The sequence below is a fragment of the Delphinus delphis genome, chromosome 3 (assembly GCF_949987515.2).
Source record: "Delphinus delphis chromosome 3, mDelDel1.2, whole genome shotgun sequence".
Taxonomy (NCBI): domain Eukaryota; kingdom Metazoa; phylum Chordata; class Mammalia; order Artiodactyla; family Delphinidae; genus Delphinus; species Delphinus delphis.
Genome location: NC_082685.1, coordinates 21,058,869 through 21,072,940, shown reverse-complemented (window position 1 = coordinate 21,072,940; position 14,072 = coordinate 21,058,869). Strand labels below are relative to the sequence as shown.

At 39.8% G+C, this 14,072-nt stretch overlaps 1 protein-coding gene across 6 annotated transcripts in view; it reads right to left on the bottom strand.

The window, feature by feature from the left end:
* The window catches only part of UIMC1 (ubiquitin interaction motif containing 1), a 179,968-nt gene that overhangs the window by 62,290 nt on the left and 103,606 nt on the right, over window positions 1-14,072 (bottom strand). For all 6 annotated transcript variants that reach the window (XM_060008323.1, XM_060008325.1, XM_060008321.1 and 3 more), the window contains 2 exons: window positions 1,115-1,239; window positions 275-380 (listed from right to left, as the gene is read on the bottom strand). In XM_060008323.1, coding sequence (XP_059864306.1) covers window positions 275-380; window positions 1,115-1,239 — 231 coding nt within the window. The remainder of the gene's footprint in view (window positions 1-274; window positions 381-1,114; window positions 1,240-14,072) is intronic.

The following is a 14,072-nucleotide window of genomic DNA, read 5'->3' as shown; positions in this document are numbered from 1 at the left end:
AAGGACAAACCATTTTTTATTAAGAGGGCTTGGTAAGTTATCAAGAATTACATAAAGTGGGTAAAAAAAGGCTCTTCTTTGGGTTTAACCAAAAGTTGGCTTTTCCTTGGAGATAAAAGTATGCTGGATATTAGTGAGATCTCAACTACTTTCTGATTTAACCTCTTTAATACCACCAAAGGGATTCTGGACATTTCTGTATATCTACTCTCAGCATGATATCCCTGTGATATGGTTATACTTGATGAGAAGGAGCCAGAACAGGGAGACATGCCTTCAGAGGTCCCAGAGTCTGTGGTTTTCTCTTGGTGGGACTGTGAAGATGGTCCAGCGGCCAGAGGTCGAGATCTGGTAACAGAAGCATCAGAAGGCCGGCAACTCTGAAACAAGTGATCCCACACCAGACCAGGTTTATTATTAAGATAGCTATACAGGAAGGGTCACAGGAAAGGACAAGAAGGGGAGTCCACCGTCCCTAAGAGATTCTCCTCTCCAAAACGTAGATGCTCAATTCAAATGAATTCCACAACATGTACTGCATGCCTACTATGTGCATAGTGCTATACTAGAACACTATACTAAACCCTTTTCTAATATAGAGAGGTGAATGGCATAAAGGATGGCTCACGACCTGCCACTGGCAAATACCTTTCACATTTAAAATAATTTCAATTACACATATTCAAATCACAATTAAAAATTATTTGAAAAATTTTAAGACTGCTCATTTTTTCTCTCCATAACCCACCTCTGGTTCTCATTCCCTTTGCTCTCCCCACAAAACAGGGGAGTTTTATCTTATCTTGCTTATCTTGCTCCCTTTTGGTTTCTTGACACTCAATAACTCTTTTCAGAAGCTGCCAACTACTACAGTTCTCTTAAGCTATGGACTGAAAATCTGTGAGGTGGAAAACTTTCATACAGAATTAACAAAACACTTCAAATTGAGTTCATCAACAATTCAACACAGACTTAAAAATTATTATGGGAAATATCTGTTACTTGAAAACCGTATGAACTACTATAACTAGTTCCTAATGCAGCCATAACACTGCAGAAATAAAAAACTATTGCTGATGAATCCTCACAAACTTTTTCCACATAGCATATTTACATTCAGGCTTTCAGCAATGGCTTTCCTCAAGAGCTCCTCTTCTTCCTCCTCCTGGCTGTTCACCTCCCTAGCTTCCTGTTCACTCATTTTGACAGCCAGAGCAAACTGTTCTTCTTCTGTCATTTCTGTAAGAAGATCGGGAAAAGAGAGAGAGGGACACCACAAACATTGAATCAGCACGTAGACAAGAAACAAAATTATTAAACTTTTCAAGCAGAGACACTACAGACCATTTAGTACAATTTTATAATTTTACAAATGAGGAAAGCCCCAAAAGGTAAGGTGCTGGCAGCAGTTACAAGAATCCTGGGTTAACTAGACTGTGAACTCCTATGAAGGCAGAGTTTCTGCCTATTTTTGTTCACTGTTGTATCTCCAGCACAAGAAAAGAGTACCTGGCACCTGGTAGATATTCAATAAATATTTGGTGAATGAATAAATAAGAGGAACTAACTCCCACTCTAGGGCTTTTTGCTACATATCACTTTATACATATTTGCTTCAAGCTCAACATTTAACTAGAATAATTTTACTCTTCAGAATCCTCTGATTTACCCAGTAGAAAAGAACATTTCTAACGACCAGAATTTCATCTCCAAACACCATTTCCCATTAAAAGCAACTGGGTTACCTCGGAGAGAAATAGTTGATTCCAAGTCTGCAGCATGAAATGTAGAAGATGAACTAGAATATCTATCATATCTGTGAGCAATGAACCTATCCGATATAACTAGGGTCATATCAAAAGAACTCATGAGCCAACTTAAAAAGGTTCTCACTGGCTAAAAATGGGACCACTGGAACATCAATAAGGATAATGAATGCAATGAATTAAAACACACTAAATATGTCTAAATCTATGAGTTCATAATAGTACTTAAAAAAAAACAACTAACCGGTCACTGTTGAAGAATATTAGTGAATCAACTATTCTGAAAACTGTTAAATAAAAGGATAGAGAATAAAGCTTTTGTTCTACTCTTCCAACACAAGCTATACTACTGGGTAACCAACCAGATGAAGAGAAGTTTCTCTTTAAAGAATTATTCCAGCTAATAAATAGAAATGACAGAATTAGAATATTGCCATTTTAGAGTCTGTCATACAGAGTGAGGTAAGCCAGAAAGAGAAAAACATATATCGTATATTAACACATATATGTGCAATCTAGAAAAACAGTACAGATAAACTTATTTGCAGGGCAGGAACAGAGATGTAGATGTAGAGAACGGACATGTGGACACGGGGGGTAGGAGACAGTGGGATGAATTGAGAGATTAGGTTTGACATAAATACACTACCATGTGTAAAATACATAGCTAGTGGGAACCTGCTGTATAGCACAGGGAGCTCAGCTCGGTGCTCTGTGACAACCTAGATGAGGGGGGTGGGGTGGGGAGGGAGGTCCAAGGGGGAGGGGATATACATATACATATAGCTGATTCACTTCATTGTACAGCAGAGACTAACACAACATTATAAAGCAATTTTACTCCAATATAAAAAAAATAAGAATATTGCCATTTTGTATATTCCCTATGGAGAGGATTTTGGCAATGTCTAATAAACTACATATATGAAACAGCAATCCCAATTCTAGCAACTTACTCTAATGATATATTTCCAATTTTTAAAAAAGTAAATATGCACTATATTTTTCACTGCAACACTGTTTGAATTTGCAAAACACCAGAGTCCACATAATGACTATAATAGGACATTGCTTGAATAAACTCTGGTATACATACATAAAACTGTAAAGAAGAATAAGGAAGGTATCTATGGTCTGGGAACAGAATGATTTCAAAGATACGGTATTAAGTTAAAAAAAAACACAAAAGAGTATACAGTATGCTACTTTTTGCAAAGACTGACACAGGAAGGAAAAATTAGAAACTAATGCACGTGGTTATATATAGGTAGTTGGGCAAAAAGTGGAAGGGGTAGGGAGGGAGTGACATTTCTTTGCATATACCTTTTTGTATATCCTTGACTTAACCAGGTAAAGGTTAAACCTATTTTTAAAAAGTAAAATAAAATCAATAAGGATGAGGGATCCCTAAAATTGAATCTCAACATAAAAAATTCACCCAAATGAATCTGAAGTGACCTTAATGAGAATGAAAGCATAACATATCAAAATTTGTGGAAGGTACCTAACACAATGTTTACAGGGAAATGTATAGCTATACATGATCATATTAGAAAAGAAGAAAAGTTTAAAATCAGAGATCCAAGCTTTCCTCTTTAAAAAACCAAAAAATGAAGAGTGAAATTCACCCAGAGTAAGAAGAAAGAAAGAAATATAAAGAGCAGAAATCAATGAAATAGAAGATGGCATACAATAAAGAAAAAAAGGGACTTCCCTGGTGGCACAGTGATTAAGAATCCGCCTGCCAATGCAGGGGACACCAGTACAATCCCTGGGCCAGGAAGATCCCACATGCCATGGAGCAACTAAGCCCATGCACCACAACCACTGAGACTGCGCTCTAGAGCCCACGAGCTGCAACTACTGAGCCCGCACGCCACAACTACTGAGCCCCCACGCTGCAACTACTGAAGCCCATGCACCTAGAGCCCGTGCTCCGCAACAAGAGAAGCCACCACAATGAGTAGCCCATGCACCGCAACGAAGAGTAGCCCCTGCTCACCACAACTAGAGAAAGCCCGCGCGCAGCAAGGAAGACCCAATGCAGCCAAAAATAAATTTAAAAAAAAGAAAAAAAAATTTAGGGATTTCCCTGGCGGTGCAGTGGTTAAGATTCCACCTGCCAATGCAGAGGACACGGGTTCAACCCTGCTCTGGGAAGATCCCACATGCCGCGGAGCACTGAAACCTGTGCACCACAGCTACTAAGCCTGTGCTCTAGAGCACACGAGCCACAACTACTGAACCCGCTCACCACAACTACTGAACCCACTCACCACAACTACTGAAGCCCACATGCCTAGAGCCCATGCTCTGCAATGAGAAGCCACCGCAATGAGATGCCCACACACCACAGCGAAGAGTAGCCCCTGCTCACCACAACTAGACAAAGCCCGCGCACAAAAAAGGAGACCCAATGCAGCCAAAATTAAGTAAATAAATAAATAATTTTTTTTTTAAAAAAAAGCTTCAGGATAAAAAAAAAATTAATACCAAAAGTTGATTCCATTAAAAGGTCAATAAAATTTATAAAACTCTAATTAAACTGATGGAGAAAAAGAAAACATGTAAGTTAACAACACAACAATAAAAGAGGGGATGTAATACTACAGATTCTACACTCATGAAAAGAATAATAAGGGAATATTGTGGACAATTTTATGCCAATGAATTTGACAAACTGGATCATTCATTCTCAATAGGCATGATATCATCCCCAAGTGGACAAAAACTGGTCCTTGGAAGTCCAAAAAAATCTTACTCTCTTTACATATAAAAAATGGATATATAAGTCAGTACATAAACAGGATATACAGCATTATCTGTGGTATTAAAATTTCATGGGGGGGCTTCCCTGGTGGCGCAGATGGTTGAGAGTCCGCCTGCCGATGCAGGGGACACGGGTTCGTGCCCCGGTCTGGGAAGATCCCACATGCCGCAGAGTGGCTGGGCCTGTGAGCCATGGCCGCTGAGCCTGCGCGTCCAGAGCCTGTGCTCCGCAACGGGAGAGGCCACAACAGTGAGAGGCCCGCGTACCGCAAAAAAAAAAAAAAAAAAAATTTCATGGGGACAGTGGTGGCTAGGAAAACAAAGTCTTTAAAAAGGATCCTTCAGGGAACAGTAATGAAAAAAGGACTGAGAAACACTGACTTAACTGAAACAAACAAAAAAAATCACTGAAAAACATAAATCATGAAAACTGACACAAGAAGAAACAGAAAATCTGAATAGCCTTACATCTATTAAACAATTTGAATTTCTAATTAAAAACCCCTCCATAAAGAAAACCCAAGGCCATCTGACATTAATCACTGGTGAATTCTAACTAAGAATAAAGAAAAAAATAATAGCAACCTAATTCAGAAAGTAAGATATCAAGTCTCCCCAACTTGATTTATAGATTCAAGACAATCCCAATAAAAATCCCAACAAGCTCATTTAATGGAACATAATAGAAAATTCAGAAATAGATCCACAAATCAATTTTTCAATTGATTTTCATCAACAGTCCTTTTCAGCAAATGGTACTAGAACTGGTAATCCATACTATACACAAAAAATTAACTCAAAATGGAATATATACCTAAATGTAAAAGCTAAAACTATAAAAGTCCTAGAAGAAAACATAGGTGAAAAATCTTTGTAATTGTGGAGTAGTCAACTATTTCTTAGACAAGACCCAGAGAGAAAAAAAAAATTTTTTTTAAAAGCACCTGGGACTTCCCTGGTGGTGCAGTGGTAAGAATCTGCCTGCCGATGCAGGTGACACGAGTTCGAGCCCTGGTCCAAGAAGATCCCACATGCCACAGAGCAACTAAGCCTGTGTGCCACAACTACTGAGCCTGTGCTCTAGAGCCTGCGACCCACAACTACTGAAACCTGTGCACCTAGAGCCCGTGCTCCACAACAAGAGAAGCCACCACGATGAGAAGCCTGCACACCACAAAAAAGAGTAGCCCCCACTTGCCACAACCAGAGAAAAGCCCGTGCAGCAATGAAGACCCAACACAGCCAAAAATAAATAAATAAATAAATAAATAAATAAATAAATAAATAAATAAATAAAATTTATTTTTTAAAAAAAGGACACTCATTCACTAGTTACTGTCTCTTATTTTTTATATAACCATGATCTGAGAATAAAGTCCGACAAACATCACTGCTGACTAGGACACATTTTACCTGACCTCTCTACTGTAATAAGAACCCAACCATTAGAACAAAGAGAGAAACAAACTGGAATACCACCCAGGAGGCATGCTCCTTAAAGGAATATGTCAGCAAGTGTCAACCTTAGACTCTCTAACTGAATTGGCTTGATTCAGCTTATCAAATGATTCTGCTGATTCTAAACACAAAGTACTACACAATTTGTGTGAAGCTGATTATGCTGGTCATAATTTGTGATGATTAACATCTCCCAACATTTAGGTTAGCCTCCCACTGAGATGTGCAAACAGGCTGTTAACAATCCAAACAATCCAGAACACAAAACTAGACAGAGAGAACCTGAATAATTTGCGGTTGTTCAAAATGGCTGAAAGAGAACATTCCATATAACAACAACAACAAAAGATAAATTATTTTCCTGCCCTAATCTTTTCCTAAGAACTTCCTTTTCCAAAACAGATACAGCTCTGCAACTTTGGTAAAGCTGATATATCTATACATGGCCAGTTACAATGTAAATTTATAAAACACTTTTGAAATAATCAAGGCACTGTGTCATAACCCATACAGATGTGCTTTCTCAAAGAAAGTGATACCACTTCTGGGAATTTATCCTGAACAATCACTGAAAAGAAGAAAAGTGTTACACAAAAATATGTTCATTACCCTATAACCTATAAGGTGACTTAACTTACTTAGATACGTAAAGACAAGGCCATGGTTAAGTACATTATAGCATGTTAACTCAAGAAACTCAGATGTTGTTATCAAAATACTAATCATGAAGACATATAAAAATGATAAAGTCTGGTGGGGCGGAGTCAAGACAGTGTACTAGGAGGCAGCATAATTCGCATCTCCTCACAACTACGGCAACCTACCTGGCACCCCTGGGGGACCACAGACAACTAAGGGGACAGGAGGAAACCCCAGTGATCGGGTAGGACGTGAGGCTTGGGGGAGTGAAGGGGGAGGAGAAGTGGAGGCCAGACGGGAATGGTGCCCCTGAGGGGCAGCTGGGGGAGGGGAAGGGATAAATTGGGGAACCACTGGGAGGGCAGAGGATCAAAAAGGAGTGTGGCCAGGTTTCCCCTGCGCACTTGGACCCTCCAGGAATCTGTTGAGATCCCGGGCCTGATCCTCTGCCCACCTAGGCCCCCTCCAGCTGGGTGGGTCCTGAGGGAGTGGGAAGGAGGTAAGGGGGAGCAAACGTAAAGGCCGGACCTCTGGGACAGCACCCCAAGGGGTGGCTGGGGGAGGGAAGGAGTTCCTACACCCAGCAGGATCCACCCACAGTTAGGAGTTGAGGGGCAACAGGGGAGACCCTGGGGGAGACAGTGGGGGAGGGGCACAAAGGAACGGAAGGGAACCAGGCCAGTGCTTTCCCTGTCCACTTAGGCACCAGGAAGCCTGTTGGTCTCCCAGGCCTAATCCTCTGGCCTCAGAGCCTCCCTTCTGCTGCGCAGAGCCCAAACCCCACCCTTACACCCCCACCCAGGGCCCTACCTCTACACTCAGAGACTCCCTCCAAAGGAGGTGGGCCTAAACCCCACTCACACACCCTCACTCAGGGCCCTACCTCCAAACTCCGGAACCCCACACTCCAGAGGCCCTCCTCTCAAGGTGCTGCCTCTCCTCTTCTGTGCAGGTCCTAAGCAGAGGCCCCGCCCCACGCTTAAATGTAGCCCTATCTAGGCCCCGCCCCATGCTCAAACATCACCCCCCACCCGCTTAGGACCCACCCCATCCTAAACCCTGCCCCCACCTAAGTTCCACCCCCTACCTAAACTCCGCCCCCATACCCTAGGCCTTTTTTTTTTCTTTTCTTTATCCCTCTTTTACATTGAGGTTCTGTTTTACCTTGCTGATTCACTGTTGATTCTTTTATATTTCTATTTTTCCGAATAAATCTTTTATTTTTCTAACTTTTATTCTTTATACTTCGCTAGTGATCTCTCCTTTTGGCTCGCTGCCCCACCCCCCCTTTCTCTTTTCTTGTTTTTGCTGTGGTTTTATTTCACCTTGTTGCAGTTGTTTCAATTATAGTTTTATTTTTTCTAATATATTTTTTATCTTTCTGATTTCATTTTGTTTTTTATTCTTTGACATTGTACTGCTCGTTTTTTTTCTTTCTTTCTTCCCTTTTTTTTTTTTTATTGTACCACGAAGCTTGCAGTTTCTTGGTTCCCAGGCCGGAGGTCAGACACAAGCTCCTGTGGTGTGAGCTCCGATTGCAAACTGCTGGACTAACAGAGAACCTCAGAGCCCAAGGAATATCAATCCGAGCGAGGCCTACCAGAGTTCCTCATATCAGCACCAAGACCCAGCTCTATCAAACTGCCTGCAAACCCCAGTGCTGGACGTCTCAGGCCAAATAACCAGTAAGACAGGAATACAGCACCACACATCAAAAAATAAATTTAAAAAAAAGACAAAAAATATATGTTACAGACGAAGGAGCAAGGTAAAAACCTACAAGACCAAATAAATGGAGATGAAATAGGCAACCTACCTGAAAAAGAATTTAGAGTAATGATAGTAAAGATGATCCAAAATCCCAGAACCAGAATGGAGAAAATACAAGAAACATTTAACAAGGCCCTAGAAGTACTAAAGAGCAAACGAACAGTGATGAACAACACAATTACTGAAATTAAAAATACTCTAGAAGGAATCAATAACAGAATAACTGAGGCAGAAGAACGGATAAGTGACCTGGAATATAGAATGGTGGAAATAACTGCCAGGGAGCAGAATAAAGGAAAAAGAATGAAAAGAATTGAGCACAGTCTCAGAGACCTCTGGGACAACATTAAACACACCAACATTCGAATTATAGGGGTCCCAGAAGAAAAAGAGAAAAAAGAAAGGGTCTGAGAAAATGTTTGAAAAGATTATAGTCGAAAACTTCTCTAACATGGGAAAGGAAACAGTCAATCAAGTCCAGGAAGCACAGAGAGTACCATACAGGATAAATCCAAAGAGAAACACACTAAGACACATACTAATTAAACTATCAAAAATTAAATAAAAAGAAAAAATATTAAAAGCAGCAAAGGAAAAGCAACACATAACGTACAACTGAATCCCCATAAAGTTAACAACTGATTCTTCAGCAGAAACTCTGCAAGCCAGAAGGGAGTGGGAGGACATATTTAAAGTGATGAAAGGGAAAAACCTACAACCAAGATTACTCTACCCAGCAAGGATCTCATTCAGATTTGATGGAGAAATTAAAACCTTTACAGATAAGCAAAAGTTAAGAGAATTCAGCACCACCAAACCAGCTTTACAACAAATGCTAAAGGAACTTCTCTAGGCAGGTAATACAAGAGAAAGAAAAGACCTACAAAAACAAACCCAAAACAATTACAAAAACAGGAACAGGAACATGTATATTGATAATTACCTTAAATGTAAATGGCTAAAATGCTCCAAACAAAACAAATAGACTGGCTGAATGGATACAAAAACAAGACCAGTACATATGCTGTCTACAAGAGACCCAATTCAGACCTAGACCCAATTCAGACCCAGTTCACATACAGACTGCAAGTGAGGGGATGGAAAAAGATATTCCATGCAAATGGAAATCAAAAGAAAGCTGGAGGGGCTTCCCTGCTGGCGAAGTGGTTGACAGTCCACCTGCTGATGCAGGGGACACGGGTTCGTGCCCCGGTCCGGGAAGATCCCACATGCCGCGGAGCAGCTGGGCCCGTGAGCCATGGCTGCTGAGCCTGCGCGTCCGGAGCCTGTGCTCCGCACGGGAGAGGCCACAACAGTGAGAGGCCCATGTACCGCAAAAAAAAAAAAAAAAAGAAAGCTGGAGTAGAAATTCTCATATCAGACAAAATAGACTTTAAAATAAAGATTATTAGATGAGACAAAGAAAGACACTACAAAATGATCAAAGGATCAATCCAAGAAGAAGATATAACAACTGTAAATATTTATGCACCCAACATATAAGCACCTCAATACATAAGGCAAATGCTAATAGCCATAAAAGAGGAAATCGACTAACACAATAATAGTAGGGGACTGTAACACCCCACTTTCACCAATGGACAGATCATCCAAAATGAAAATAAATAAGGAAACATAAGCTTTAAACGACACATTTAACAAGATGAACTAGGGCTTCCCTGGTGGTGCAGTGGTTAAGAATCTGCCTGCCAAGGCAGGGGACATGGGTTCAAGCCATGGTTTGGGAAGATCCCACATGCCGTGGAGCAACTAAGCCCGTGTGCCACAACTACTGAGCCTGCGCTCCAGAGCCCACGAGCCACAACTCCTGAAGCCCAGGCGTCTAGACCACGTGCTCTGCAACAAGAGAAGCCACCACAATGAGAAGCCCACGCACTGCAATGAAGAGTAGCCCCCACTCACTGCAACTAGAGAAAGCCCACGCACAAAAACCGAACGCAGCCAAAAATAAAGAAATAAAATAGATAAATTAAAAAATACAAGGGCTTCCCTGGTGGCACAGTGGTTGAGAATCTGCCTGCCAATGCAGGGGACACGGGTTCAAACCCTGGTCTGGGAAGATCCCACATGCCGCGGAGCAACTGGGCCCGTGAACCACAACTACTGAGCCTGCGTGTCTGGAGCCTGTGCTCTGCAACAAGAGAGGCCGCGACAGTGAGAGGCCCGCGCACTACGATGAAGAGTGGCCCCCGCTCGCCGCAACTAGAGAAAGCCCTCGTACAGAAACCAAGACCCAACACAGCTAAAAATAAATAAATAAAAAATAAATAAAATTAAAACTGTATTACTAATATATATATATATATATATATATATATATATATATATATATATATAAAAACAAGATGAACTTAATTGATATTTATAGGACGTTCCATCCAAAAACAACAATACACCTTATTCTCAACTGTTTGTGGAACATTCTCTAGGATACATCATATCTTGGGTCACAAATCAAGCCTTGGTAAATTTAAGAAAATTGAAATCCTATGAAGTATCTTTTCCCACTACAACGCTGTAAGACTAGATATCAATTATAGGAAAACATCTGTAAAAAATACAAACACACGGAGGCTGAACAATACGCTATTAGGTAACTAATAGATCACTGAGGAAATCAAAGAGGAAATCGAAAAATACCTAGAAACAAATGACAAGGAAAACACAACAACCCAAAACCTATGGGATGCAGCAAAAGCAGTTCTAAGAGGGAAGTTTATAGCATTACAATCCTACCTCAAGAAACAAGAAAAATCTCAAACAACCTAATCCTATACCTAAAGCAATTAGAGAAATAAGAACAAAAAAAAAACCCCGGAGTTAGCAGAAGGAAAGAAATCATAAAGATCAGATCAGAAATAAATTAAAAAGAAATGAAGGAAACAATTGCAAAGATCAATAAAACTAAAAGCTGGTTCTTTGAGAAGATAAACAAAATTGATAAACCATTAGCCAGACTCACCAAGAAAAAAGGGAAAAGACTCACATCAACAGAATTAGAAATGAAAAAGGAGAAGTAACAACTGACACGGCAGAAATACAAAGGATCATGAGAGATTTCTACAAGCAACTCTATGCCAATAACATGGACAACCTGGAAGACATGGACAAATTCTTAGAAAAGCACAACCTTCCGAGACTGAACCAAGAAGAAATAGAAAATGTAAACAGACCAATCACAAGCACTAAAATTAAAACTGTGATTAAAAATCTTGCAACTAACAAAAGCTCAGGACCAGATGGCTTCACAGGCCAATTCTACCAAATATTTAGAGAAGAGCTAACACCTATCCTTCTCAAACTCTTCCAAAATACAGCAGAGGGAGGAACACTCCCAAACTCATTCTATGAGGCCACCATCATCCTGATACCAAAACAAGACAACAATGTCACAAAAAAAGAAAACTACAGCCCAGTATCTCTGATGAACACAGATGCAAAACTCCTCAACAAAATACTAGCCAACAGAACCCAACAGCACATTAAAAGGATCATACACCATGATCAAGTGGGGTTTACCCCAGGGATGCAAGGATTCTTCAATACATGCAAATCAATCCATGTGATAAACCATGTTAACAAATTGAAGGAGAAAACCTATATGATCATCTCAAGAGATGCAGAAAAAGCTTTTGACAAAATTCAACACCCGTTTATGATAAAAACTATCCAGAAAGCAGGCATAGGGGAAACCTACCTCAACATAATGAAGGCCGTATATGACAAACCCACAGCAAACATCATTCTCAATGGTGAAAAACTGAAAGCATTTCCTCTAGGATCAGGAACAAAACAAGGTTGCCCACTCTCACCACTATTATTCAACATAGTTTTGGAAGTCCTAGCCATGGCAATCAGAGAAGAAAAAGAAATAAAAGGAATACAAATTGGAAAAGAAGAAGTAAAACTGTCACGGTTTCCAGATGACATGATACTATACATAGAGAATCCTGAAGATGCTACCAGAAAACTACTAGAGCTAATCAATGAATTTGGTAGAATAGCAGGATACAAAATTAATGCACAGAAATCTCTGGCATTCCTATACACTAATGATGAAAAATCCGAAAGAGAAATTAAGGAAACAGTCCCATTTACCACTGCAACAAAAAGAATAAAATACCTAGGAATAAACCTACCTAAGGAGACAAAAGACCTGTATGAAGAAAACTATAAAACACTGATGAAACAAATTTAAAATGATATAAACAGATGGGAGAGATATACTATGTTCTTGGATTGGAAGAATCAACATTGTGAAAATGACTATACTACCCAAAGCAATCTACAGATTCAATGCAATCCCTACCAAATTATCAATGCCATTTTTCACAGAACTAGAACAAAAAATTGCACAATTTGTATGGAAACACAGAAGATCCCGAATAGCCAAAGCAGTCTTGAGAAAGAAAAACAGAGCTGGAAGAATCAGACTCCCTGACTTCAGACTATACTACAAAGCTACAGTAATCAAGACAGTATGGTACTGGCACAAAAACAGAAATATAGATCAACGGAACAAGATAGAAAGCCCAGAGATAAACCCACACACATATGGTCACCTTATCTTTAATAAAGGAGGCAAGAATAGACAATGGAGAAAAGACACCCTCTTCAATAAGTGGTGCTGGGAAAACTGCACAGCTACGTATAAATGAATGAAATTAGAACACTTGCTAACACCATACACAAAAATATACTCAAAATGGATTAAAGACTTAAATGTAAGGCCAGACAGTATAAAACTCTTAGAAGAAAACATAGGAGAAACACTCTTTGACATAAATGACAGCAAGATCCTTTTTGATCCACCTCCTAGAAAACTGGAAATAAAAACAAAAATAAACCAATGGGACCTAATGAAAATTAAAAGCTTTTGCACAGCAAAGGAAACCATAAACAAGACAAAAAGACAACCCTCAGAATGGGAGAAAATATTTGCAAACAAATCAACGGACAAAGGATTAATCTCCAAAATATAAAAGCAGCTCAATATTAAAAGAACTACTCAATCAAAAACTGGGCAGAAGACCTAAATAGACATTTCTCCAAAGAAGATATACAGATGGCCAAGAAGCATATGAAAAGCTGCTCAACACCACTCATTATTAGAGAAATGCAAATCAAACTACAATGAGGTATCACCTCACACCAGTTAGAATGGGCATCATCAGAAAATCTACAAACAACAAATGCTGGAGAAGGTGTGGAGAAAAGGGAACACTCTTGCACTGTTGGTGGGAATGTAAATTGATAGAGCCACTGTGGAGAACAGTATGGAGGGTCCTTAAAAAATTAAAAATAGAACTACCATATGACCCAGCAATCCCACTACTGGGCATATACCCTGAGAAAACCATAATTCAAAAGGAGTCATGTACCAAAATGTTCACAGCAGCTCTATTTACAACAGCCAGGACATGGAAGCAACCTAAGTGTCCATCAACAGATGAATGGATACAGAAGATGTGGTACATATATACAATGGAATATTACTCAGCCATAAAAAGGAACGAAATTGAGTTATTTGTAGAGACGTGGATGGATCTAAACTGTCATACAGAGTGAAGTAAGTCAGAAAGAGAGAAACAAATATCATACATTAACGCATATATGTGGAACCAGAAAAATGGTACAGATGAACCGGTT